Source organism: Mesocricetus auratus, unplaced genomic scaffold (assembly GCF_017639785.1).
Source record: "Mesocricetus auratus isolate SY011 unplaced genomic scaffold, BCM_Maur_2.0 Super-Scaffold_6730, whole genome shotgun sequence".
In the NCBI taxonomy this organism is placed as follows: Eukaryota; Metazoa; Chordata; class Mammalia; order Rodentia; family Cricetidae; genus Mesocricetus; species Mesocricetus auratus.
The window spans coordinates 71,779,562-71,806,392 of NW_024429184.1; the positions used below are offsets into that span (position 1 = coordinate 71,779,562).

At 40.3% G+C, this 26,831-nt stretch overlaps 1 protein-coding gene across 1 annotated transcript in view; it reads left to right on the forward strand.

Annotated features, from left to right (window-relative positions):
* The first annotated feature begins 14,729 nt into the window (after nucleotides 1–14,729).
* The window catches only part of LOC101844887 (short-chain dehydrogenase/reductase family 16C member 6), a 28,955-nt gene continuing 16,853 nt past the window's right edge, over nucleotides 14,730–26,831 (forward strand). Inside the window, exons 1-2 of the mRNA XM_021223819.2 lie at nucleotides 14,730–15,068; nucleotides 19,278–19,409. Coding sequence (XP_021079478.1) covers nucleotides 14,748–15,068; nucleotides 19,278–19,409 — 453 coding nt within the window. The 5' untranslated portion in view covers nucleotides 14,730–14,747. The remainder of the gene's footprint in view (nucleotides 15,069–19,277; nucleotides 19,410–26,831) is intronic.

Below are 26,831 nucleotides of genomic sequence, written 5' to 3' on the forward strand. Positions count from 1 at the left end.
CAAAGGTTAGAAGCTGACATGGAGACAATAAAAAAACCACAGTCTGAAGGAATGCTGGAAATAAAAAACTGGAGAAATGGACAGGTACTACAGATGTAAGCATAAAAAACAGAATACAAGAGATGGAAGAGAGAATCTCAGATGTTGAAGACACACCAGGAGAAATAAATTCATCAACCAAAGAAAATCATAATTCCAACAAATACCTAACAAAAATATCCAGGAAATATGGGACACTGTGAAAAGACCAAATCTAAGAATAATAGGTATAGAAGAAAGCCAACTCAAAGGGGCAGAAAATATATTCAACAAAATCATAGAAGAAAACTTTCCCAACCTAAAGATCAGGAACAAGACAAGGCTGTCTACTCTCTCCATATCTCTTCAATATTGTACTTGAAGTTCTAGCTACAGGAATAAGACAATAAAAGGAGATAAAGGAGATACAAATAGGAAAAGAAGAAGTCAAACTTTCACTATTTGCAGATGATATGATAGTTTACATAAGTGACCCAAAAAACTCCGCAAGGGAACTCCTAGAGCTGATAAACACCTTCAGCAATGTGGCAGGATACAAAGTATACTCAAAAACTCAGTGGACCTATTATATACAGATGATGAAGTGACTGATAAAGAAATCAGAGAAACCTCACCCTTTACAATAGCCATAAACAGCATCAAATATCTGGGGATAATGTTAACCAAGGAAGTGAAAGACCTGTATATCAAGAACTTGAGTCTTTAAAGAAAGAAATCAAAGAGGATACCAGAAAATGCAAAGATCTCCCATGCTCTTGGATTGGTAGGATCAACATAATAAAAATGGCAATCTTGCCAAAAGCAGTCTACAGATTCAATGCAATCCCTATCAAAATTCCATCACAATTCTTCAAGGACCTGGAAAGAACAATAATCAAAAGGCCCAGGATAGCCAAAACAACCCTATACAATAAAGGAACTTTAGGAGGCATCACCATACCTGACTTCAAGCTCTATTATAGAGCTATAGTCCTGAAAGCATCTTCAACAAATGGTGCTGGCATAACTGGGTAGTGGTATGCAGAAGACTGCAGATAGACCCATGTTTATCGTCTTGTACAAAATTTAAGTCCAAATGGATCAAAGATCTCAACATAAATCCAGCCACACTGAAACTTTTAGAAGAAAAAGTGGGAGATACTCTTCAACGAATTGGTACAGGAGAAAACTTTCTGAACATATCACCAGTGGCTCAAACACTGAGATAGACAATTAATAAATGGGACCTCCTGAAACTAAAAAGCTTCTGTAAGGCAAAGGACACAGTCAACAAGACAAAAAGGCAGTCCACAGAATGGGAAAAGATATTCACTAAACCCACATCTGACAGAGGGCTAATCTCCAAAATTTACAAAGAACTCAAGAAGCAAGTTGCCAAAACACCAAAGGATCCAATTAAAACGTGGACTACAGAACTAAATAGAAAATTCTCAATAGAGGAGACTACAATGGTCGAGAGACACATAAGAAAGTGCTCAACATTCCTAGCAATCAGGGAAATGCAAATCAAAACAACTCTGAGATACCGTCTTACTTCTGTCAGAATGGCTAAAATAAAAAACACTAATGACAGTTTATGCTGGAGTGATTGTGGAGAAAGGGGAACACTCCTCCATTGCTGGCAGGAGTTCCATCTCATACAGCCACTATGGAAATCAGTATGGCAGTTCCTCAGGAAAATGGGAATCAGTCTACCACAAGACCCAGCAATTACATTCTTTGGTATACACCCAAAGATGCACATTCATACAACAAGGATGTCTGCTTCACCATGTTTATAGCAGCACTATTTGTAATAGACAGAACCTGGAAGCAACCTAGATGCCCCTCAACCGAAGAGTGGATATTGAAAATGTGGTACATTTACACAATGGAATACTATTCAACAGAAAAAAAAACAATGGAATCTTGAAATTTGCATGCATAGGATGGCACTAAAGGAAACCATCCTGAGTGAGGTAACCCAGTCACAAAAAGACAAACATGGTATGTACTCACTCATATATGGATTTTAGACATGAACCAGGGGAGTGCCAGTCTACAATCACACTGCCAGAGAGTCAGGGAAACAGGAAGGACCCTAAGAGAGATATGCATGGTACCCCAGAGAAGGTGAAATGAGGCAAGATTTCCTGAGCAGATTGGGAGCATGGAGGTGGGGAAGGGAGACAGGAAAAGGAGAGAGGGAGAAGAGGAGGGGAGAGGCTGACAGGGGGGAGCAGGAAGGTTGAGTTGGGGGAAGAACAGAGGAGAGCAGGATGAGAGATATCATAATATGGGGAGTCATTCTAGGTTGGAGGGGACATCTGGCATTAGTGAGATCTCCAGAGATCTACAAGCAAACTAAGCAGTAATGGAGAAACTACTTTAAATGCCCCTCCCTAATAATGATTTTGACGACTGTCTTACATACCATCCTAGAACCTCCATCCAGTGACATAAGGAAGCAGAGGCAGACAACCACACCTAAACACTGAACTGAACTCCTGGAACCCAGCGACAGAGAGGGAAGTGTGATGAGCAAAGGGGTCAAGACTGAGCTGGTGAAACCCAGAGAAACAGCTGACATGAACAAGGGGGAGATCTTGGTCCCCAGACTGAAGGCTGAGAGGCCAGCATGGGACTGATCCAGACCCCTTGAACGTGGGTATCAGTGAGGAGACTTAGGCAATCTATGGGGCTTTGGGTAGTAGATCAGTATTCATTCTTGGCAGGCAAATGGACTTGGGGAACCTATCCCACAATAAGGGATGCTTTCTCAATCTGGACACTTGGGGGAGGGTCTGGGCCCTTCCCAGGATGAAATGACCGACTCTAGAGATCCCCCATACCTTACCCTCCCTGGGGACTGGAGTGGGGATTGGTTGGGGGGACTGGGGGGGTGGGAGGAGTGGCATGGAGGGAAGAAAGAGGGAGCTGCGACTGACATGGGAAGTAAGCTTGTTTCTAATTTAAATATATAATAAAAAAGAATCAAATTATTGTGTATAATAAATATTCTTTAAGGATGAAATATTTTAAAATATTTATTTTAATCTATTATCAATGTTAGTCACATGGTATGACGAGTAACACAAATCATTTTTCACATTAACTAATTAATAAATAAATGTTGCATACATACCATGTTAAATCATGTAAAATATGATAAGATAGTAAAATACAACCACTGTCCCAGGGAATATCTATTTTAGATTCTCTCAATCTACAATATAAGCATGCCTGTCAAATGTAACTGATATTGAATGTTGTTTTCTATCTCCACCAAACCTCATAAGAAGCAAAACAGTCTTGTACTTGTCCCTCTGTGCCCAGCCATTTATGAGGGTAGAAAACACATACAATTGAAGATAGTTATCAAAAGAAGCAAAAATGCACCTAACCTGAGCAGCAGAGTAGAGCTGACCTGGTTGACAGGGTGCAGGTGATCCAGCACTGAAAACACAGGTGGGAGATCTGGCCTACCCTTCATCTGCCATGTGACGGAGTGGGAGAAGAATAGATGATCTACACCTGCACTGTCCCTCACCGCCTGTGGTGTGTGGGAGGGCTGGCCCTGAAGGCATGAGAGTGGGAGAACTGGCACTTCCCTCACCAGCAGCAGCACTCAAGAGAGCAGGCCCTGAACCTTTCCCAGGCAGCACAGCAGAGCTGACATGGTTGGCAAGGGTACAAGTGAACTGACCCTAAGGGCATGAGAACAGAAGAGCTGAGCCTGTCCCACGTCTGCCTTGTGGGGGCATGGGTCAGGGAAAGATGACCCCACTACCCCTTGCCATCTGCAGCAGGTAAAAAAGCTGACCCTACCCCTCTCCCTCACCAGCTGCAGCTCTGCATCTCACCTGGACAAAACAGTAGAGCTGGCCCTGGTGGTGTGTGTGTGGGTGAGCTGGATCTGAGGGCATGCTCCTTGATGTCTGTCTTTGACAAACTCCAACACCCCTTGGTGATGAAAGCACTGGAGATATTAGAGATACAAGAGGCACACCTAATAAAGGTAACTTACAGCAAACCTATAGCCAATATCAAATTAAATGGAGAGAAACCTCAATGAAATTCCACTAAAATTAGAAACAAGAAAATGTTGTTTGCTCTCTCCATATCTATTCAATATAGTACTTGAATTTTTGGCTAGAGTAATGAGACAACTGAAGGAGACAAAGGGGATAAAAATAGGAAGGGAATCGCCGGGCAATGGTGGTGCACACATTTAATCCCAGCATTCGGGAGGCAGAGGCAGGCGGATCTCTGTGAGTTCGAGGCCAAGCTAGACCGACAGCCTCCAAAACAATACAGAGAAACCCTGTCTGGTAAAACCAAATATATATATGAAGGGAATCAATCAAAGTATCATTATTTTCAGGTGACATAATAGTGTACATAAGTGACCTCCAAAATTTTACTAAAAGATACCCATAGGTGATAAACACTTTCAGTAAAGTGGCTGGATACAAGATTAATTCAAAACATCTGTAGCCCTCCTATATACAAATGGCAAATGGACTGAGGAAGAAATCAGAAAAACAACACCCTTCACAATAGCCACAAATAATATAAAATATCTTGAGGAAACTCCAACAAAGCAAGTGAAAGATTTGTATGACAAAAACTTCGAGTCTTTAAAGAAAGAAATTGAAGAATATATCACAAGATGGAAACATTCCGCATGCTCATGGATTGGTAGGATCAGCATAGTAAACATGTCCATACTACCAAAAGCAATATACAGACTCAATGCAATTCCCATCAAATTCAAACACAAATATTTACATGCCTTGAAAGGACAATTATCAACTTTGAAAAAACACCCAGGATAATCTTGAACAATAACATCTGCTGGGGGTATCACCATCTCTGATTTCAAGTAGACTACAGAACTATATTAATAAAAACCTCAAGGTATTAGCATAAAATCTGACATTTTTCCCAATGGAATTGAATTGAAGACTTGAAGACACAGACATAAATTCACATATCTATACACACCTGATTTTTTATTTTAAAAAAATCCAGAAATTCACAATGGAAAAAAGACAGTATCTTCAACAAATACTACTGATCAAACTGAATTATCTTCCTGTAGAAAATCCAAATAGATCCATATTCATGAACCTACACAAAACTCAAGTCCAAGTGAATCAAAGACTTTACTTTAACATAAAACCAGACACACTGAACCTGTGGAAGAGAAAGTTGGGAACAGCCATGAATGCATTGACACAAGAGACAAATTTCTGAACATTGCAGGCACTCTTAGATCAAAAATTAATAAATACTGCCTCATGAAACTGGAAATCTTCTGTAAGATAAATGACACTATCAATAGGAAAAAGAGGCAGCTTATGGAATTGGAAAAGAGGTCTAATAGAAAAAATATATAAAGAACTCAAGAAACTAGATGTTAAAAAGCAAGTAACCCTCTCCCCTCCTCATAACTCCCTCTCCCCTCCACCCCATGCTCCCAATTTGCTTAGGAGATCCTGTCCCTTTCCCCTTCTCTGGGGGACCATGTATGTCTCCCTTAGGGTCCTCCTTGTTTCCTAGTTTCTCTGGTGGTGTGGATTATAGGCTGGTAATCCTTTGCTCTATGTCTAAAATCAATATATGAGTAAGTACATACCATGTTTGGAAGAGGAGGACATGAGGGAGCAGGAAGATTGAATCAGAGAATGAATAGAGAAGAGCAAGAAAAGAGGTACCATAATAGAGGTAGCCATTATAGGTATAAAGAGAAATCTGGTACTAGGGAAATATTCAGAGATCTACAAGGATGACACCAACTAACAATCTAAGCAATAGTCAAGAGGCTACTTTAAATACCCTTCCCCGATAATGAGATCGGGGACTACCTTATATGCCATCTTAGAGCCTTCATCCAGTAGCTGATATAAGCAGAAGCAGCCACCCACAGCTGAACTCCTGGAATCCAATAGCAGAGAAGGAGGAGTGATGAGCAAAGGGGTCAAGACCAGGCTGGAGAAACCCATAGAAACAGCTGACCTGAACAAGGGGGAGCTCATGAACCCCAGACTGATAGCTGGGAAACCATCATAGGAATGATCCAGATGTGGGTGTCAGTTAGTAGGCCTGGGAAATCTATGGGACCTCTAGTAATAGATCAGTATTTATCCCTAGTATGTGAATGGACTTTGGGAGTCCATTCCACATAGAGGGATACTCTCTCAGCCTAGACACATGGGGAAGGCCTAGGCCCTGCTCCCAAATGATATTATAGATTTTGAAGATTCCCCCATGGAAGGCCTCACCCTCCCTGGGGATCAGAAAGGGGATGGGATAGAGAGTCAGTGGGGGGGGCAAAAGAGGGAGGAGGGAGAGGACACTGAGATTGATATTTAAAACAAGATTGTTTCTAATTTAAATAAAAAAGAAAAATAAGTAACTCAATTTAAAATGGGGTACAGCTCTAAACAGAATCTCAAATTGCTGAGAAACACTTAAAAGAAATGTTCAACATCCTTAGCATCAGGGAAATGCAAATCAAAACTTTAAGATTCCAATTTATACCTGTCAGAATGGCTAAGATCAATAACAGAAGGGACAGCTCATGCTAGTGAGGATATGGAGCAAGGGGACACCTTCATTGCTGGTGGGAGTACAAACCTATACAGCCATTATGAAATCAATATGGCGGTTCCCTAGAAAATTGGGAATTGATTTACCTCAAGACCCAGCTATACCACTCTTGGATATATACCCAGAAGATGCTCCTTCCTACTTCAAGGACACTTGCTCAACTATGTTCATTGTGGCTTACTTCATAATATCCTGAAGCTGGAAACAACTTAGATATCCCTCAACTGAAAAATAGATGAAGAAATTGTGGTACTTTTACACAATGGAGTATTACTAAACAATTTAAAAGATGACATCACAAAATTTGCAGGCAAATGGATGAAACTAGAAAAAAAATCATATCAAGTGATGTAATCCAGACTGGTAAAGACAAATATGGTATGTATTAACTTAAAGTGGATATTAGCTACTAAGTAAATGATAATCAAGCTACAATCTACAGAAGACCCAGAGAGGTTACGTAAAGAGGAGAGCCACAGGAGGGGAGCATGGATCTCCCTGGGAAGGGGAAGGGGAAGATTCTGAGGGTTGGCTGTGATGCATGGGGATGGGGGTGGGAGGAATCTGGTAGGAAAGAGGAAGATGGAGAGAGTAGGGGAAGAACAGCTGGAATTTGGAGGTATTTGGGGGTGGTGTGGAAACCTAGTTGAGTGGTACCTCCCTGGAATCTATGAGGGTAACCCTAGTGAGGACTCCTGATAATGGAGGATAAGGCATCTGAACTGGTGATCTTTTGTTGCCAGGTAAGACGTCCAGTGGTGGGACTGGGTTATATTCAGTGGAGTTGTTGGCCAAGGAGGTTCTGTGGAGATCATTAAACAGCCCAGGCTGATGCTAGGACAGAGGTTGCCCCCTGAAAACTGACAGAAGACAACTTCCTTCTCTAAGGACAACTTCCACTCAGCTCATTCAAAGGAGAGAGGTCAAGCTGGTGCCAGCTTTGAGTCTTCACCATTTCATTCTAGTCTCTTTGGTGGAGACTATGGAAAGACTAACCTGGACACAAATCCAGCCATAAAACCCTATACCTACAACCAGTCCTGCCTTGAAGATGTGCTGGGGAAATGGTGACACAGAATATGTGGGAGTAGCCAACCAATATTTGGGTTCCCATAAGAGGGAACCCATGCCCTATACTTCCTGGACAGCCAAGAACTGGAGATTGCATTGCTCAGAGACCTAGGGTAGAACCAAAGAGGACTGGCATAATTATTATTATTATAAAATAAATTTAAAAATCAATGAAATTACTCCTAACGATATTCTGCTGCACTCATAGATCATGAGCCTTGTCTAGTCACCATCAGAGAGGCTTCCTCTGGCAGTCTATGGGAGTGGGTGTAGAGACCCACAGCCAGATAGTATGTGAGACAGAGTCTAAATTGGAGGTTTCCACCAGGTCCTTCCTCTTGGAGCTTGAGGAACCCCATGGACGAGGAGGAGGAAAGACAGTAGGAGTCAGAGGGGATGGGGAACGCCATCAGAACACGGCTCACCAAATCATCTAAGCAGGTCTCACATGTGCTCACAAAGACTGAAGCAGAAAGCATGGAGTCTGCATGAATCTACACCAGGTCCTCTCCATATGGCTATTAGCATGTTGTTCTTGTGGGACTCATAACGGTGGGAGAGAGCATATCTCTGACTCTTTTGCCTGTTCTTGAGACTCTTTTCCTTCTATTAGGTTGCCTTGTCCAATCTCAATATGAGGTTTTCACCATGTCTTATTTTATCTTGTTTTTTCCTATCTGACTGTCATCTCTTGGAGACCTGCTATTTTCTGAAGAGGAAATGAAGGGGGAGTGGGTCTGGGGGAGAGGGGATATGGTGAGAGCTAGGAGGAGTGGAGTAAGGGAATGATGGTAAACTGGGTTAGGATGTATTATATGAGACAAATCTATTTTCAGTTAAAAAAAATGAAATTCACAGGTAAATGGAAGAAAGCAAAAAAAATTAACATGAGTGAGGTATCCTAGACCCAGAAAGACAAATATGGTACGTATTTGCTTATATGTGGATTTTATCTGTTAAGTCAGTGGTAACCAAGCTGTAATCTGTAGAACCGCAGAATTTAGGTATAGAGTAAACAATTAAGGGTAGGAGGTGCAGATAGATATCCCTAGGAAATGGAAATGGATGGATGGGGTGGGACAGGAAAGGGATGATCAAGTGAAGAAGGGAAGGGAAAAGGGGGACAAAAGATGGAACATGGGGAGAGACAGGTAACACTGATGGCCATTTGAAACCTAATAAAGTAGAAGCTTCCTAAAATATATACGTATATGAAAGTTATTTAAATGAAACCACAGGACAGTAGGGGAGACAGAGCCCCAACTGGACATCTCTTGTCACCAAATGAAGCTTTCAGTACAGGATTAGATTGCATGTAATTGAGTTATTGGCCAAAGGTGTACTATGGGAGTCCTCAAACAACACAGGCTGTTGTCAAGTCTATATATCTCTGCACAAACTGACAGCAGGGGCCTATTGTGGAAAACAACACCCATACAACTCATTGAATGTTGTAGTGTTGAGCTAGCACCTATATAGAGTCTTTGCCCATACTTGCTAGCATTTTTGGTTCAAGAAGGTGCTCTGCATGGTAACAAATGGAAAAGGTAAGTACTAATTAACCCACATACAAAACATTTTATAGTGTCCTGCCTACATGATATGCTAATGAAATGGTGACATAAAGTTTGTAGGTAAACCATTCACTGCCTGATTTGACTTAAGGCCCACTTCAAGAATTAGAACCCATACCTGACAGTGCTTGGGTGGCCATGAACCTGAGACTAGATAGCTCAGGGAATTATGGTAAAACCAAATACTACTGTTCTACTAAAAGAGAGTAGCAACAAAATGACTCCTAATGACATTCTGCTATACTCATAGATCAGTGCCTTATTGGGTCATCACCAGAGAAGCTTCTTCCTGAAGTAAATAGGACCAAATAGAAAGATCCATTGTCAGACAATATGCAGAGGGTGGGAAACCTTGGAACACTCAGCCCTAAAAGGGATGTCTCCACCAAATCCCTCCCCTCAGGGCTCAGGGAACCCTGTGGAAGAACCAGTGAAAAGAATGTAAGAGCCAAAGGGAATGGAGGACCTCAAGAAAACAACAGGATCCTCTAAGTCAACAGGATCATTGCACATATGATCTCACACAGATACTGAAGCAGCATGCACAGGGCCTGCCCAGTGTTCAAAAGATGGGGTCCTAGAGCTCAAAGTAGAAGCACACACATGACCCCATCAATAGCCTGGGAGCTGTCTCCAATTGATAACAACATACAAACGAAAATTTAATTTTCACCAAGGGAGTCTCACTGGGGAACAAACTAATAAGTACCCTCAGAACAGCACCATGACCTCTGGAGGTTACTTGCAACTAATTCTCTCCAGAGCTGGAGAGAAAAAGCAGAGGCAGTAAAATGTTTGGTCTAGTTGTTCGAGCTATGTGTGTGTTCTTGGGATGTTTATATGACCTTTTCTCAAGTTTTGTGACTGCTAGAATTTTTTCATAATAAAAAACTGGGGAGGGAGTAAAAATGTATTCTGACCATCAAGTTGTTTAAATGAGTCACCAACTTTATTCATTTTTACCTTACTAACCTAAGGAAGTGTTTGTGTTCTGTGTAGAAATGGTTAACGGAAAGCATGAAGGGCTGATGACGAAGGCAGAATGATACCATGGGAAAAGACAAGCATAGAATGTGAGGTACTCCCTCACAATGTTTATAGAACTCTACAATGCTATGAGGTACACATTTGTTTATTTATTTATTGGAGAAGAGCTTTCACACACAAAGACACACCTCTCGCTCCAGGCCATTTTGACAGCTGAATTTACAAAGATACGCATCATATAGTGCAGGAATGAAAATATGGAGGAAGCAATAGGCACAGTCCCACAGTTGATTTATCTGTGTCAGGTACTAGACAGATGTCCAAAAGTGTGGGAGGACCCATCAAACAAACTCACATGAAGCACAGCTGTCTTGGTTAGGATTTATACTGCTGTGATAAAATGCCATGACCATAAGCAATCTGGGGAGGAGGGACCTTATTTTGCTTACGCTTACACATCACCATCTATCATTGAAGTAAATCAGGGCAGGAGCCTGGAGACAGGAGCTTATGTAGAAACTACCCACTGGTTTGTTCATCATGGTTTGCTCTGTCTTCATTCTTATAACACTCAGGATCACCAACCCAGGAAGGACACCAATCAAAGAGGGGCTGGACCCTCCCACATTGTTCGTCAACCAAGAAAATGCAGCACAGGCTAATCTGTTTGGGGGGGTTGTCTCAATTGAGGCTTCCTCTTTCAAAATGACTCTAGCAAGTGCCATACTGACATAAAACAAGCCAGCACATGATCTGAATGCAGTATTTATTTAGGTATAATTAGATCTTTTGGACCCTCAGCACAGCTGTACATTATTGCTAAGAGCTGGTTTTTCTGAGTATGACTGAGTACATTTACTAGATGGGGCCATGAGTTGACATTTACTATCTCTAATGGCTCGTAGTTATCCCTTTATAGTAGATTCCCCTTGCTTTCTTTGGCTTTTGTCACGTTAAGAAGAATGTGTGAATAAGGAAAAAGGGAAATACCCAGAGAGTGGGGGAACTACTTGAATGGCTTGTGTAAGCTAGTAGACACCCCCATGAACAACTGCATTTTGACTTGTGTATGCCACAATGTATGTATACAAGATCCTGCATTTGGCCTCTTAAGAGGACCTTAGATTTACCAATAGACAGTACATAAAATGTGACTTGAGTGAACTCCTGTACAAACCCCTCTTCGAAGTTCTCCAGGGCAGTTTTATCATGTAGTCTAGCTGGAAACCACGAAGACGTTTGTCATGTTTTGTTATTGAGCATATTTATGGATGAATGACAGCAAATCTGCTGTCACCATCAAACAGGAGTTTGTGAAAGAGACAGAAACTGCTATTGGTTATGCATTTGCAGTTGGTAAAATTCCTTTCACACTTGCTATTTCATTACATATGGAATTCATGGGAAGTCGGTAGCATTGCTTACCTCACAGATGTGGAACCAAAGGTTCCAAAAAGATAAGCATGTCTGAAATCCTCAAGGAGCAGATGGCACTATAATCCATGCCTCCAAATATGAGTCTGCTAATTCCAACCGTGAAATCAGTACCAATGTCTACCCCAGTCTCATAGTATGTCTTTAACTTGAAGCCCTTCACACATGCCTGAAAAAACTGAAGGAAGGCCCTTATGGGTTAAGGCCCAGTTTATTGAAAGTTATTTGAGGAAGTTGTCTCTGTAGCAGCCAGAAAAGGAAGGGTTCTGCAATCATGGAGTCTGGGCTACAATTCAAATCTATTCATGAGTGGTGCAACCCTTGGCTAGTTGTATAACCATATGAGCTTCCTTATTAATCCTCTGGACTACAGAGCATTATATAAAAATAAGGCAGGGAAGTTAGGTAGTGACAACTGGCACTTCATAAGTGTTTTCTCATCAAAAGCCTTTGTGACATTTTTCTGATTCCTTGGTGGCCCCAAGCATGCAAGCACCCACCTGAGAACAATAATTTTTATGGCCATCACTAGCTAAATCAGGGTTTGTATGTGTTTTTTAAACTTAGATCCAAAAATTGAATGCTTTATGTAGTGTGAAAATGCAGTTCAGTGAATATTTAAATGATGGTTCCTGTCTTTAAGATGTACATGTTTTATTCTCCAAGTAGTTCCAAGCATAATACGTTGCTGAAGTAGCAAGATAAATTTATAGTAAGATCAATTGAATTCCTTTCTAAAGTCTTGACACCCTATACTTTGAGAATCAGCAATCTGAGATGAGACCATTGAAGTCCCAGCCCTCAACTTGTTCTCCCTACTCTGTTTGGTTCAACACCTCTTCTCCATCATACCTGTAACTGTTTTTACTAGAAGCACAAATATGGGTTTCTTTCATCACTGAAATGCAGTACATGTTATTTGAGCCTGTGCTTGACCCAGAAAGGACTACATATGCATGGAGAAGACAGTGGATTTTCTCTATCTTGATCTCTTTCCTAAGTAGAAACTGGCAAACAACATTGACTCTAAACTCAAGGTAAGTGCAAATACCCAGGATAACCTCTCAGAACAGACATATTTTCCATAAATGAAGGTAAGTTAATGGAAACTGCCTGTTCTATCTTCAAGGAAGTCTTCTACATAAACTAACAACTGATCCTCTAAGAAGCACTCTCCCTGTCACTCAGCACTAAGGCCAAGCCATTTGCTAACATGACTCCCTGTACCACATACCATGCTGCAGCCTTGTGTTTATAGCCCTTCCATGTCTCAGAGCTCCACTGTCTTCCTTAATGGTATAGATTGTAACTCAGCATCTTTAAAACACAACACATTATTTCAACTTATCTTCTTTTCTCTTATTTCTTCCCTTCTGAAGCCCACATAAGTATTTACAGTGATGATTTGGGAACAGAGTTCTCTCAGTGGAAATTACTGGCAGAACAGGACTAACAGCAAGGTGATACCACCTTGGGTCTTTTGACATCCTCAGTAGGATAACAAATTCTTGACTGGTTTAAAATGAAGTCTTGAAAGGCATTTCTTTTTATCAGACTAAACTTTTGTCTTTTGCAGAGAATGGGAAAGTATGTGCTATCACTTAGATTTTAAGATACAGACACTGAAGTCCTGATGTGGAGTCAACCCCTGTCTCCCCTATTACTAACTGTAGTTTGATTAGCCTCTTATTGACCACACTTTCTTCAGTAAGATGGGCATCAGTGATGTCCTGCCTGCTGGGCCCTGAGGATTTTCCTAGTATATGGATTTCTATAGCGTTAATAACAACAACTGATAGCATTGTCATCATTACAGTTGGTATTCTGTTGAGGTGTTCTGGATTAAGTACAGGTTTTATATGCTCTATATCTAATGTTCCATAAGGTTATGGGTACAGGATTATTAAAGTATGACAGAAGGAAATTATCAAAAATCAGGAAAATATAAAATCGTCCAACATTTTTAAAGGTGGCTGTGGGTAAAAGACCCATTAGTTCCAAGCACAGCCTATTCTAGTTGTAAAGAACTAGAGAACAGAAAGGAGACATATGTTCTTGACTAGCTAGCTAGATGACCCCTCCCCATGAACCTACTTGGTAATTGCTCTTTCAGTATAAGATATCAGTACTTAGATTGTCTCTCAAAAATTACTATAAGAAGCAGGAGCAAAGACATGGAGACTTATTTGTAGTACAATATTATTTCCATATTCTTATTAAACAGTTGCCAAGTAGAAATGTATTCCTGTTAGATCATTAAGTATGTTTATTTATGTACTGTCTAGTCTTGTTTGTTTTGCTTTTGGTGTGTCAGCTTGACACAAGGCAGTGTCATCTGGGAAAAAATGGCCTGCAGGCAAGTTTGAGAGGCATTTATTTTCTTAATTAATGACTGATGTGGGAGGGCCCAGGCTACTGTGGGCAGTGCCATCCCTGGGCAGGTAGTCATGGAGTGTATAAGAAAGCAGGTTAAGCAAGCTACGGGGGGAAAAGCCAGGAAGCAGCATTCTCCCATGGTCTGCACTTCAGTTTCTGCCTCAAGTTCCTGCTTTTAAATTCTATCCTTACTTCATGACAAACTGTAAGTTATAAGGTAAGTTTAAACTTTCTTCCCAAGGTTACTTTTAGTCATGGTCCTTATCACAGCAATAGAAAACAAACTAGGACAATACAGTAGAAAAATGACTAGACCAGGTGTCCAAAATCTTAGTTTATTTTTGTAAGGCTGGGTGAGTCACGGTACAGAGGCTTTATGCCCTTAAGTACAAAACTCTTCTTACTACCTATGGCCTACCTATAAACCAGATTATCTGAAAAAATCCTTTTTTAAAATTTTAAATGTTCTCAGAATCATTGGTTATGTAATTTACAACTCAGCAGTTTTGACAGTTTCTGCTAAGGCACGTAATTTGAAAATAATGTCTCAAATATAAAGTCCTTGTACTCAGTGATGCATGTATTGCAGCTGTTGTAAGGAAACAGACTTTTCTTCCAGCAGCTTTTCTCCTTAGGAGGACATTACTTCATTACTTCCTTCAATCCATCATCATGAATGCGGTGGCAGACACAGCCGTGTTTTTTGGAAAATTTCTATATTACTTCTTAGAATCTGTAGTTTTCAAGATAATTCCTAAAAGGAAAAAGAATGTTGCTGGAGAGATCGTACTTATAACGGGAGCCGGAAGTGGACTTGGAAGGCTACTGGCCATGCATTTCGCCAGCCATGGGGCCATTTTAGTTCTCTGGGACATTAATCAAGAAGGCAACATGGAAACATGTAGACTGGTCAAAGAGAAAGGTGATGTGAAAGTCTTTGCCTATAAGTGTGACTGCAGCAACAGGAAAGAGGTCTACAGGGTCGCCAATCAGGTGAGCTTGTTGCTGTTCTTTGCTTTGATTCTGAGAAAATTGCATCTAGCCTGCCTTTTGCTAATACTGGAGGGAGTGATTAGTTATGGGTTCTCCCAAAGAGTCTTGTGTATTTTCAGTTTAATTCTCTTTGTCTTAAGTATGACTTCATGACCTCCAAAAAGCAGCATAGCCTACAACAGTGGGAGTGGGGTTTGGTCCTGCTTCAGAACCCAGTGCTATTCGACTGGTTTGCTTAGTAACTCCCTCACTTCAGAGCCCTTCCTACCTTTAAGCTTTGCTTAGTGAATCTCTCAACATCCTTGGTTGGTAGACACTCTGGCAAGCCCCAGCTCCTCTGCTTTAGTTGTACAACTTTTACCAAGTTATTTACCTTTCTGCACCCTTGTTTCCACATCCATGAAATGAAAAGCTAGTATTGTTTCATGATTTTAATGACACTGAAATCCCATCCCATCTTATAGCAAATCTATTACCATATTGTGTTTGTTGAGCATAGTATATGGAGTATAATGGGGAAAGCACTCAGCATACAAGTTCTTCTCACACTTTACCTACTGGTATTGCCTAACTTCACATGGGAAGTCTACTTTACCCACAGTCCCCTTAGCAGACACAGCACTGAACAGCACAAAAGGAGCCACCAATGGAAATATCAGTGTGGCAGGAAGCAAGAGAAGGGAAACTGTAGGCAGGCATTGTTCCCACAGAAAAGAACAGGCAAGCTATTTAGTACCTGGATAATTTGAATAATTTCAAAGGGCTATATGGTGCAGGGACATCTTGGTATTCTAGTGGACGACTCTGGCATGATTGAGATAGACATGGTAGTAGCTTAGTCTGTGGTAATCCTATTAAGGGAAAAAGTTGGACTACAGGATTAATGACTTTCTCAAAAGGGTTAATATACCAGCTCTAGTCAGAGTCGCAAAGCTGATTGAAGATGCTTCAATAAACAAGCAAAAACAAAGCAACAAATAAAACTCAATATATAATCTTTATCTTAATAGTTATCATTTTAAGCAGTTTGCGCACCTAATAATTCAGTTAATCCACCCACTTCGACCTTCAGACGTGTATGTTGTTACCGCAATTCCTGTTAAACAAGATGTTAAAGCAAAGGAGCACTGAACATGCAACTCACCCAAGATCACCAGGCAGAACCTGGCAAGAAATAGAGTCGTAGCCAGGTAGCTGGAAGCCACGAGCTACATACTGGTTGACCACAAAATCTCCAAGAGAGTTCTTTGCAATCAAATTTGTGTTAGTGGAATTCATTTTTATTTATTAAAACTTAATTATTGAGTTATCACACAGTAATACTTTCCAATCCTCTCTCTTCATACTTCTTTGCTTTCTTCTTCCTCTTTCTTTGTTTGGGAACTCACAGGATTTGGGTTTTCGTAACTCACTGATATATACCAACAATGTGGGCATTATAGCTCCTGGATTCATTTTGGTACAGAACAAGGGAAGTCAAGGTTTGTTCTCATTTTGCAAAAGGGAAATAAACATGGCAGGAAAAACTGCCTGCAGAATGCATTTGGGGTAAACTTAGTGTAATCCTTTTTCTTTTCAGGGGCTCATATCTCAGAACCAGGCACCATCCAGCTTGGGGAGGGGGCTGGAAAGGTCTTTACTTCTGTCTATGATTGTATATAAACTTCACAATGAAGCAGGAACTATTCTTTGGATACCTTGCCAATGATGAAATGTACAGACCTTAGGTAGCCCTAGAGCCCCTCCTACTTTATCATAGGAGCATTGTCAGTGAACTGTAAACAATGAGAACATCTCACAACCTTCCCCTATGCTGAAAGACACCATAATCTCCTACCATCCCAATCCCCCTACAAAGTATTCTGTTCTGGTTAAAATTTTGTGTCCAGTAGGAAAACACCCTAAAAATTTGACAATATTTGCCATTGGAATATATCTGAAATGTTCCTTCTTTAACACTCTCTTACATGTAGCATTCTTCTAAGTTTGCAACTCTATCTTGCTTTTTGCTTAATTGTAGTTAGTTACTAAGTACTGAGAAACCCAAATGCTTTATCTGTAAGACTTTAATAAATGGCAGACATCAGCCTCAGCCTTGAAATGAGTTCACACTCAGCATGGCAGCATTCCAAAGGGCACAGTAAATTAGCTTTCCACAGGCAGAGAGAGAAAGAATTTTCAATCCCAGCATGCAAAGTCAACAAATACAGTCAAATATGGCACACATGCTCATAATCATAGAATTGGGAAGGTTGAGGCAGCAAGATTGTGAGTTCAGGGCAAGATGAGGCTATAATCTTGGTGACAGGGGAAGAAGAGTAAATTCATGTAAAAGCAGGTATTGTATGTGCCTTCAGATTGCATGTGAATCAATGTTCTTTCAGCAGTAAGTCCTTTGGAAGGTTCTTAATTTCCAATAGCCTATTTTCTCACCCATGAGCTAAGATAATGCCTTCATAAATGTCTTCTCAAGGTACAGTAAAGATTAAATCCCATAATCTAGACAATTCTCCTGCTACAGTGTCCCTCAGACTTCTTTTGGAGTAACCTGAGTGATCATTCATTCCCTAAGATGTTACAGATTTTACACAAAAGACTTCACCTTCTTCACCCCATTTTTGACTAGGCTTCCCTCCCTGGTCTACGATTGAGTCCTTGTTTACATTCATTGTCCCACTAAACGAGTAAGATGTCCTTAGTCTCTCACAGACTTTTCCTTAGGTCTACCTTCCTCCATCACCCAATTATCATCCTTCCCATCACCAAGTCAGCATCATTAACTCTCCTTTTAATGACCCACTTCACTTACCTATATCAACAGCAATGTTTCCAAATCTTTCCAAAGCCTCCAACTGGTAGGCTTAGCATATAGCATGGACCAAGAATCAGAAGAGTCAGGGTAGGCAACGCTTCTTGTGTGGAGGAAGGAAAGAGTAGTTGTGTCTGCCAAAAGACTTGATTCAGGAATTTTTTATTAAGGATTTTTTAAAAACATGAAGTTTTCAAGTCATTACTTAACCTGTTTCCTACTCTGCTCCAATATCAGCTTTGTCACTGTGACTTACAAAGGTATAATCTGAGGCAATGTGGTAGGAGAGAGAATGCTTGCTTAGTTTTTCCTGTATCATGCTGTGTTCCAAACAGGACTCATGTGTTTACTGGGTTATATAAGCAGGTGAAGTGGCCTATGTGGAAGAGAAGAGATGAGATCTTGTAATAGCCTAGTGGAAGATAGTATTTAGATTAGAGGCAGTCTTCAGGGCAGAGTGCACAGGATCACTGAAATCTCTGGGCACTAGATCAAACACATCATTGTATGAGATGTCTTCATTCCAAGTACTGACTTGGCCTAGTCAAATAGGAGTCAAGGAGATGATGTTGTCAGAATTAATCTCAGGCATCCACAAACTGACAGTAAGCCTTGGCTACAAGAAGGAATATGCTCAGAGACAGACAGGCAGAAAGTATCCTCACACTTCACTGTCACTGAAGAGCAGCAGGAAAGAAAACCAGAACAAAGAGATGCAAGTGGTCTGTGGGCCTATATCTGTTTTCCCAACTACCCAAGAAACTACAGTGAGCTGATCACAGAACAGGTCCAGTCTGGACTACAGTGGAAGAGCAACACCAGCCTAAGCAACGTAAGGAAGCCTCGCAGTAAAAAGAGGGAAAGAGGACTAGCAAAACAGATTTGGAGAAGATTGCTTGGCTATCATGCTCAAGACACAGGGTTTAATCCTCAGTATCATAAAAAGGAAGAAAAGATAGAGCGAGGGAGAGAGTGAAAGAGAGACAAAAGAGAGGATTGCTGCCCTATATAGCAGGCCATCTTCTGGAGAAAATAATATTAGTATAATTGATGATAGAATTACTTTTAAATTGCTGAATTTCTTTATGAGAAACAATAGCAATAAATAGTTTTGATGAAATAGTAGTCAAGCATGATAGAATGATGGAGGTGTGTTATGAAGGACATATTTCTAAGTGATTTCATAGTAGTGGATTCATCATAGTCTCCTTAACCAAGTAAATATGGTTACAGTGTCACCAGATAATTTAGTCTTGGGACTACCTTTATCTGTCATTGATTGACACGTTGTGCATTCCACAACAGCACTTGAGTAAGATAAGGAGAAATGTGATATAGGAAAGTAAACGTCAAAAATTCAGTACTTCAATCAATGTCATGTCTCTCTCATTTCTGGCCAGGTTAAAGAAGAAGTTGGTGATGTCACCATTCTCATTAATAATGCAGGTGTTGTAACAGGGAAGCTCTTCCTTGATATTCCAGATCACATGGTAGAAAGATCATTTCTTGTCAATGCCCTCTCTCATTTCTGGGTAAGTCTCTCTCTCATTTCTACTAGTAAGTATAAAAATCCCAAGCAACTGTTCAGTCATTTGTCTATAAACACAGTATTTTATTGTTTCCTATTGACAGCTGGTGGAAGTCTCGCCCTCACCAGGCTCTACCAAACCTGGATTAGTTTTTACTGGTCTTGCCTTACTTCAAATTCTCAGGGACATCTCTAACTGCCTTTAGCAACAAAAAATGTTCTCTGTCTGCATCCTCATATGGTAGCCACTTGAAATATGACTGGTGGGAATGAAGAGCTAAACTCTTAAATTTATGCCCTTTAATAATAATATCTAATTATAACAATTAATATACATTTAATTAGCCACAAGTGCCTAGAGGCTAATCCTTGGACAGTGCCACTCTATATATTGGGTAAGAGACTGAAGGAAGCAGGATTGCTGAAGTTCTTTCCACTGGGAGGAGTTACACTTGTGATAGAAAAATAATACCAGTAACTAGTGGTGCAAGCAAGATGCAGGATGTTCAAGTAACTGAAGCCAGGGTCATGGATAAGAAGGAGGCTCACAAGGGGTAGCAGAACCTCAATCCTGCTTGTCTCTGAGAGACCTTGGAATGGATTTGGTTTTTTGTCTCTGAGAGATCTTGAAATGGATTTGTTTCAAGTCTCCCAATTCCTACTTCTTGTCACTGAAAATTTTTACAATCTTTATAATCTTCATAAAATTGGTCTTATTCTTTGGTCACCAGGAAGTGGTGTGAAATGACATTGGAGCCCACAAATTTATTTTTGTTAGTACTAATAAAACAAATAACACCGTGCTTACATACTTTGGGTTTCCCATAAATATTTCTACAAGCTGTTGGTTTCCTTACCTGCAACATTGACATCCTAGGCTTTTCCCTTGGGTGATGGTAAATACCATGTTGGTTGATGGAACTAGGATCCACACACTCCTTATCACATCTCAGACCTAGAAATCACCCTTGACTCCCTCCTTTCCTTTGACACTGTCTTGCCAGTCATGCAACTCATGCTCAAGTGCATGTCTCTCCACCCTTGGTGCCAGCTGCTCAAGCCACCTCCTCCCTCTACTGACAGCTTATCATGGCTTTCTATCATCAACACTGGTACCTTCTATGTATCTTCATATGGAAGTAAGTTGCTGTTTCTACCGTATTAATCAAACAATCTGATTCAACATATGATTCAAACAACCTTCATTCAGAGTCTCAAACATATTGAGAATGGAGTATACTTACATAGAGTAGCTTGCAAACCCTAACATGACATGGTAATAGCCTCTTAATCTGCCTCCCAACTCTCACCTTCTCCACTTTCTGCTCATGATCAATTTATTCCTGAGATCCTGACTAAACCTGAGTATGTCAAACTGTGCTCAGGGGGGCTTGAAATGAGCTCTTCTCTCTGACATGATTCTTCTTTCTCCTGACTTGCATTCTTCTGGCCTCCTGTAGTCACCGATCCTGTACTTTTATATTGTAAGTACAGTTGTGGCCCTAACTTGTTCACACAGTTAGTAGTGAAACAAGTCAGTGAGCACAATAAGCCGCTGTGATGGGGTTCAGTAAATTTGCATGTGATTCTGAGCAACCAATAAAACCGGGCCATCCACTTCCATCCAAAAACCACTTCTACAACTTGAGAGACTCGGATTTTGTATATTTCTCCCTTGCACTGGATTCTCCTGCTTCAAGCTTGATGGTCAAGCTGTCCACAGATACCTCCAGACACTGTGCCTCTGGCACTTCTAGACAGATTACTTTTTCTCAAATTGCTAAGCTTCCTGGTCTGTCAAAACTGCCTTCCCTTGTCACAAATATTTTTCACTGGATCCGGATAGTACCACAAAAAGGACTCACAAAGAATTTCACTCTATCTTGAAAGTACTTACAGCTTCATAGAGGGTTATAAATAAATCATGAAGCAACATTTAACTTACAGGACAAACTCATTCAAAAATGGTCTTATATAAAAATAGTATATATAATATTTTATTTAAATAACAAGCTTGCTTCACATGCCAATCCCACCTCCCTCTCCCTTCCCTCCTTCCCAATCCCCAACCAAACCCCCCAACCCCCACCCAACCCCCACTCTGCTTCCCAAGGAGGGTGAGGCCCTCCATGGGAGATATCCAGAGTCTGTCATTTCATCCAGGGCAGGACTTTGGCCCTCCCCCATGTGTTCAGGATAAGAAAGCATCCCTCCATTTGGAATGGGCTCCCAAATTCCATTCCTATGCCAGGGATAAATGCTGATCTATTAACTGAGGTCCCATAGATTGCCAAGGCCTCCTCACTGACACCCAAATTTAGGAGGTCTGGATAAGTTCCATGCTGTCCTCTTAGCCATCATTCTGGGGTCCATGAGCTCCTTCTTGTTCAGGTCAGCTGCCTCTGTGAGTTTCACCAGCCTGGTCTTGACCCCTTTACACATCACTCCTCCCTCTCTACAACTGGATTCCAGTTCAGTTCAGTGTTTAGCTGTGGGTGTCTGCTTCTACTTCCATCAGCTGCTGGATGGAGGCTCTAGGATGGCATATAAGGTAGTCATCAATCTCATTATGGGGGGGCATTTAAGGTAGCCTCTCTACTATTGTTTAGATTGTTAGTTACTGGATGAAGGATCTAGAATGGCGTATAAGGTAGTCCTCAATCTCATTATTGGGGAAAGACTTTTCAGGTAGCCTCTCCACTATTGCTTAGTTTGCCAGTTGGTGTCGTCCTTGTAGATCTCTGGAAATTCCACTAGTGCCAGATCTCTTTTCACACCTATAATGACTCCCTCTATTATGGTATCTCTCATCCTGTTCTCCTCTGTTCTTCCCCCGACTCAACCTTCCTGCTCCCCCATATCCTCCTCTACCCATTTCTCCCCCTCTCTTTTTCCCAGCTCCCTCTCTCCTTTCCCCATGCTCCCAATCTGCTCAGGGGATCCTATCCCATTCCCCTTCTCTGGGGTATCATGCATATCTCTCTTAGGGTCCTCCCTATTTCCCAGACTCTGGCGGTGGGATTGTAGGCTGGCACTCCCTATTTCTTGTCTAAAATCCACATATGAGTGAGCACATACCGTGTTTGTCTATTTGTGACTGGGTTACCTCACTTAGGATAGTTTCGTCTAGTGTCATCCATTTGGCTGCAAATTTCAGGATTCCATTTTTTTCCACTGAGTAGTATTCCATTGTGTAAATGTACCACATTTTCTCTGTCAACTCTTCTGATGAGAGGCATCTAGGTTGCTTCCAGGTTCTTCTGGCTATTACAAATAATGCTGCTACATAGTGGAACAGATATCCTTGCTGTATGAATGTGTATGTTTTGGGTATATACCTAAGAGTGGAATTGCTAGGTCTTGTGGTGGGCTGATTCCCATTTTCCTAAGGAATCTCCACACTGACTTCCAAAGTGGCTGTACAAGTTGGCACTCTCACCAGCAATGAAGGAGTGTTCCCCTTTCTCCACATCCTCTCCAGCATAAACTGTCATTGATGTTTTTTGTTTTAGACATTTTGACAGGAGTAAGATGGCATCTCAGAGTTGTTTTGATTTACATTTCCTTAATGACTAAGGATGTTGAGCACTTTCTTAAGTGTCTCTCAGCCATTTTAAAATGATAAATCAAGAATAAAGGGAAAGCGATTCCTCACATACCTACCAGTATACTCATCAGAGAAAAAAATAATTATATTAAATATCCATCACTGATTCTATATTCTAGTCCTTTACTTCCTGTCAATGCGTACAGATTCAATTAAGCACTAACTGAAAATATTTGAAATAGGATGTTGCATCTGGAGTGAGCATGTATAAACACTTTCTTTTTTATATAAAATTTTATTTAAATTAGAAACAATCTTATTTTACATGTCAGTCCCAGTTCCCTCTCCCTCCCATCCTCTCATGCCCCCAACTAGTCCCCATCCCATGCCTCCATTCACTCCCCAGGGAGGGTGAGGCCTTCTATGAACATCAAAGTCTGTTACATCATTTGGGGCAGGGTCTAGGCCCTCTCCCATGTGTCTAGGCTGAGAGGGTATCCCTCCATGGGGAATGGGTTCCTAAAGTCCATTAGTGCACTAGGGATAAATCCACTGCCAGAGGCCCCATAGACTGCCCAGGCCTCCTAACTGACACCCAGTTCAGGGGGCCTGATTAGGTCCTATGCTGATTTCCCAGCTGTCAGACTGGGGTCCTTGAGCTCCCACTTGGTAAGGTCAGCTGTTCCTGAGGGTTTCCCAGCATTGTCTTGACCCCTTTGCTCATCACTTTCTTGCTATTATTACCTAAACAAGACAGTATAAAAATAATTTATGAGTAGTATTTACATTGAATTATGTGTAATAAGTAACAAACACTTAAATTTTTCAGAAGGCTAATCATAGATTATACATAAACACTATAGCATGCTATATAAGGGACCTGTATAACCTTGAATTTTGGAATCTGGGAACCAACATTCCTCAATACCTGGTCAGACTACTCCTCTATGGCCACTAGTTTGAGTTCAATTCTAAGCAGTATAATTACAAAATACCATTTTTTATCTTTAAGTGTAACTTCAACAATTAATCTTATCATTCCATTAGAACATAAGGCATATACAACATTTTAACTCACCATCTCAATTAGTAGTTCCTTTAAAAAGTGAAAACTGTGCTGGAGACTCAATACTTATTTACAATTGTTCTGTGCTAGCCACCAGAGAAGACTGCTCAGACATGGGTTTAAGCTAATAGAAAGTTTTTATCAACTGGCTGCAACCACACTGGATGTTCAGAACCCTACTGTATCACCAAAGCTTTCTCAGGGTGAACTTTTATGGACAAAAAACAAGTTCTGGGTTGACATATTTAGTTAACAAGAACAGTTAGCCAGAAGTCAAACTATAGAAGCCCAAAAGCAAGATTAGTACATTTAGAGACTTTCCCAGAACTGTGGACTTTGATGGATTAGGTCTTTGCATTTTGGTAGGTGGTACCGTCTATGCATTGAGTTTCATGTGCTAAGGTCTGGGAGCCTACTAAGGTCTGAGACCCAGTTATAGTATGAATTTTTACTTTTTAAAAAAAATATGGTAAAGATTCCCATCTAATTACCAAGCTAATACAACTCCCGAATCTTCAAGTCATTAAAGTTGACAGTTTGCATCAATATAATTCCTGGTGATGTTAAAAGGTTGTCAAAATAGGTAAAACTTAGCACTCGTACAAGATAATCCACACATGTAAGTCCAAACAATTCATAACGTTATCAGAAGTTCAACATGACCAACTTTGTTTTTAGTAGTAAAGTCATCACTTTTTATTTGAATGAATACATATTCCATGAAATCCAGAATAATTTTTGAACCTATAAACCAGTATGAAAACACTTAAGAATATCATTCAGTAGGCTCTTCCCAGAAAAAAGCCTTAGATGATGCAATAAAATAAAATCAAGTGAATTTGATGATTCTTTACATTACAACCTACATATGAAAAATAGAGGAAAAAATATAGCAGTTAAAACAATTTTGATTTGTTTATACATTTAATATAGATAATAAAGCCTATATCCTATGTAATCCCTTTTTAATTCCCCTGTTATTAAAAAATATTTCATGGGTTGAGGGGATAGCTCAGTGGGTAAAAGTACTTGCCTACCAAACATGGAAATCAGAGACCGAAAACCCACATAAATTCTGAGTAAGCCTGGCAGCAAGTCTCTAATCCTGTACATGGGAGTCAGAGACAGTAGATCTCAGTAGCATGCTACTTAGCTAGATAAACCAAACTGGTGAGCTCTGAATTCAAGGGAGAGACTATCTCAATATGTAAGGCAGTGAGCAATCTCAAAAGATACCTAACATTACTTCTAGCTCTACATATACACAACACACAACACACATACACACATACACACATACACACATACGCATGTACTTCTATACATGTAGACACAGATACACCACACACATACACAAGCAGACACAAAATTACTTCACAAAGTTAAAAAAACATTCCTTTTTAATGATTTAAGACAAATTATTACTAAATGAACACTTCTTCTTACTTTTATTTCCTTAAATAATACCCATATAAAGAGTATGTATACTGTATTTCTATGATCATATTGTCCTTAAAATATCCTTTAAAAAGCCTCCACCAATATGGTATGGGTACAGTCTCCCATGGTAGTCCCTTCTTATTTACAGTTCTGTGTTTCAGTTTCTGCCAACCTTGCTCAACCACAGTTTGATTATATGGAACATTCTAGACTTAAGAATTCTTAAATTCAAATTATATGCCTGTGCTGAGTGTCATGGTGAAGTCTTAGACATATCATCTAACCTGATGAATCATTTTTTTGGTCATTGTATCCACAATACATGCCTCCCACCCATCAATCATTCAGTCATCCTCTCAAACTCACCTTTTATGGTGCCACTCAGCTTGTGCTCAAAGAACTGTTATTTTACTAATAATACTTCAAAGTACAAGGTTATGAAGGTTGTAAATTTCTATCTGCCAAGAAGAAGACAAAGTATTTGCTTTAGTAAGAAAAAAATCATATGTTAAAGTTGCTAGTATACACAACACACTAAGATATTTTGAGCAAAGAGAGATCACATTGACATAACTTTGTCCCAGTATATTATTATAATTGTTCTGGTTTATTATTAGTGTTATTTTCTAATTGCTTAATTTATAAATTAAATTTTATTATAGACATATAGATATGCCTAGGGAAATATATCCCATGCATATGTTTTAATATTTTCCAAGGCTTCAGCATTAACAGACGTTTTGAAATGCGTCCTCTATGGACAAGGGGTGAAGGTTCCTGTAAATACCCAGCCTTTTTATCTTCAGCTGAAAATACAGAAAAATACCAGCAAATCCAATCCCAGCACAACGTAAACCTTTGCAAGTGGCTTACATTTGTCCCACCAGTGTTTGGCTGTTTGGCATAAACATAAAACCTTCTGTCATTTACTAGGAGCTTTCTCTGCATCGGTGCATGTGGTTCCACTTCCAAGAGGCACTGACCCACATCTTCAACTCTTTTATTCACTTTCCTTTCTTGAAAATTTCATAATCTCTCAGATACAGACCTCCACCTGGGCTTCCAGACCCTGCATACAGGGTCTAATGGATGATCACATAGACAATGCCTATAGGACTCAATTAGAAACATCAAGCTTTTGAACTGAATAACAATAACCAGCTCTTGCCATTTCAAACCAGTGTACAGTCATGACCAATTTTTCATCATTTAATGGCAAAGATGCCATAAACATAAGGAACAGATTCTTTAGCTGCCACTGTTCATATACATGAAATGGTAAAAGAATACAATTACCATTGACCACGTAGAGACTTGGGCATTAGGTCAGCAACCACAGAATAAGGTTAACAAAACAAAATTAAGCCAAGATG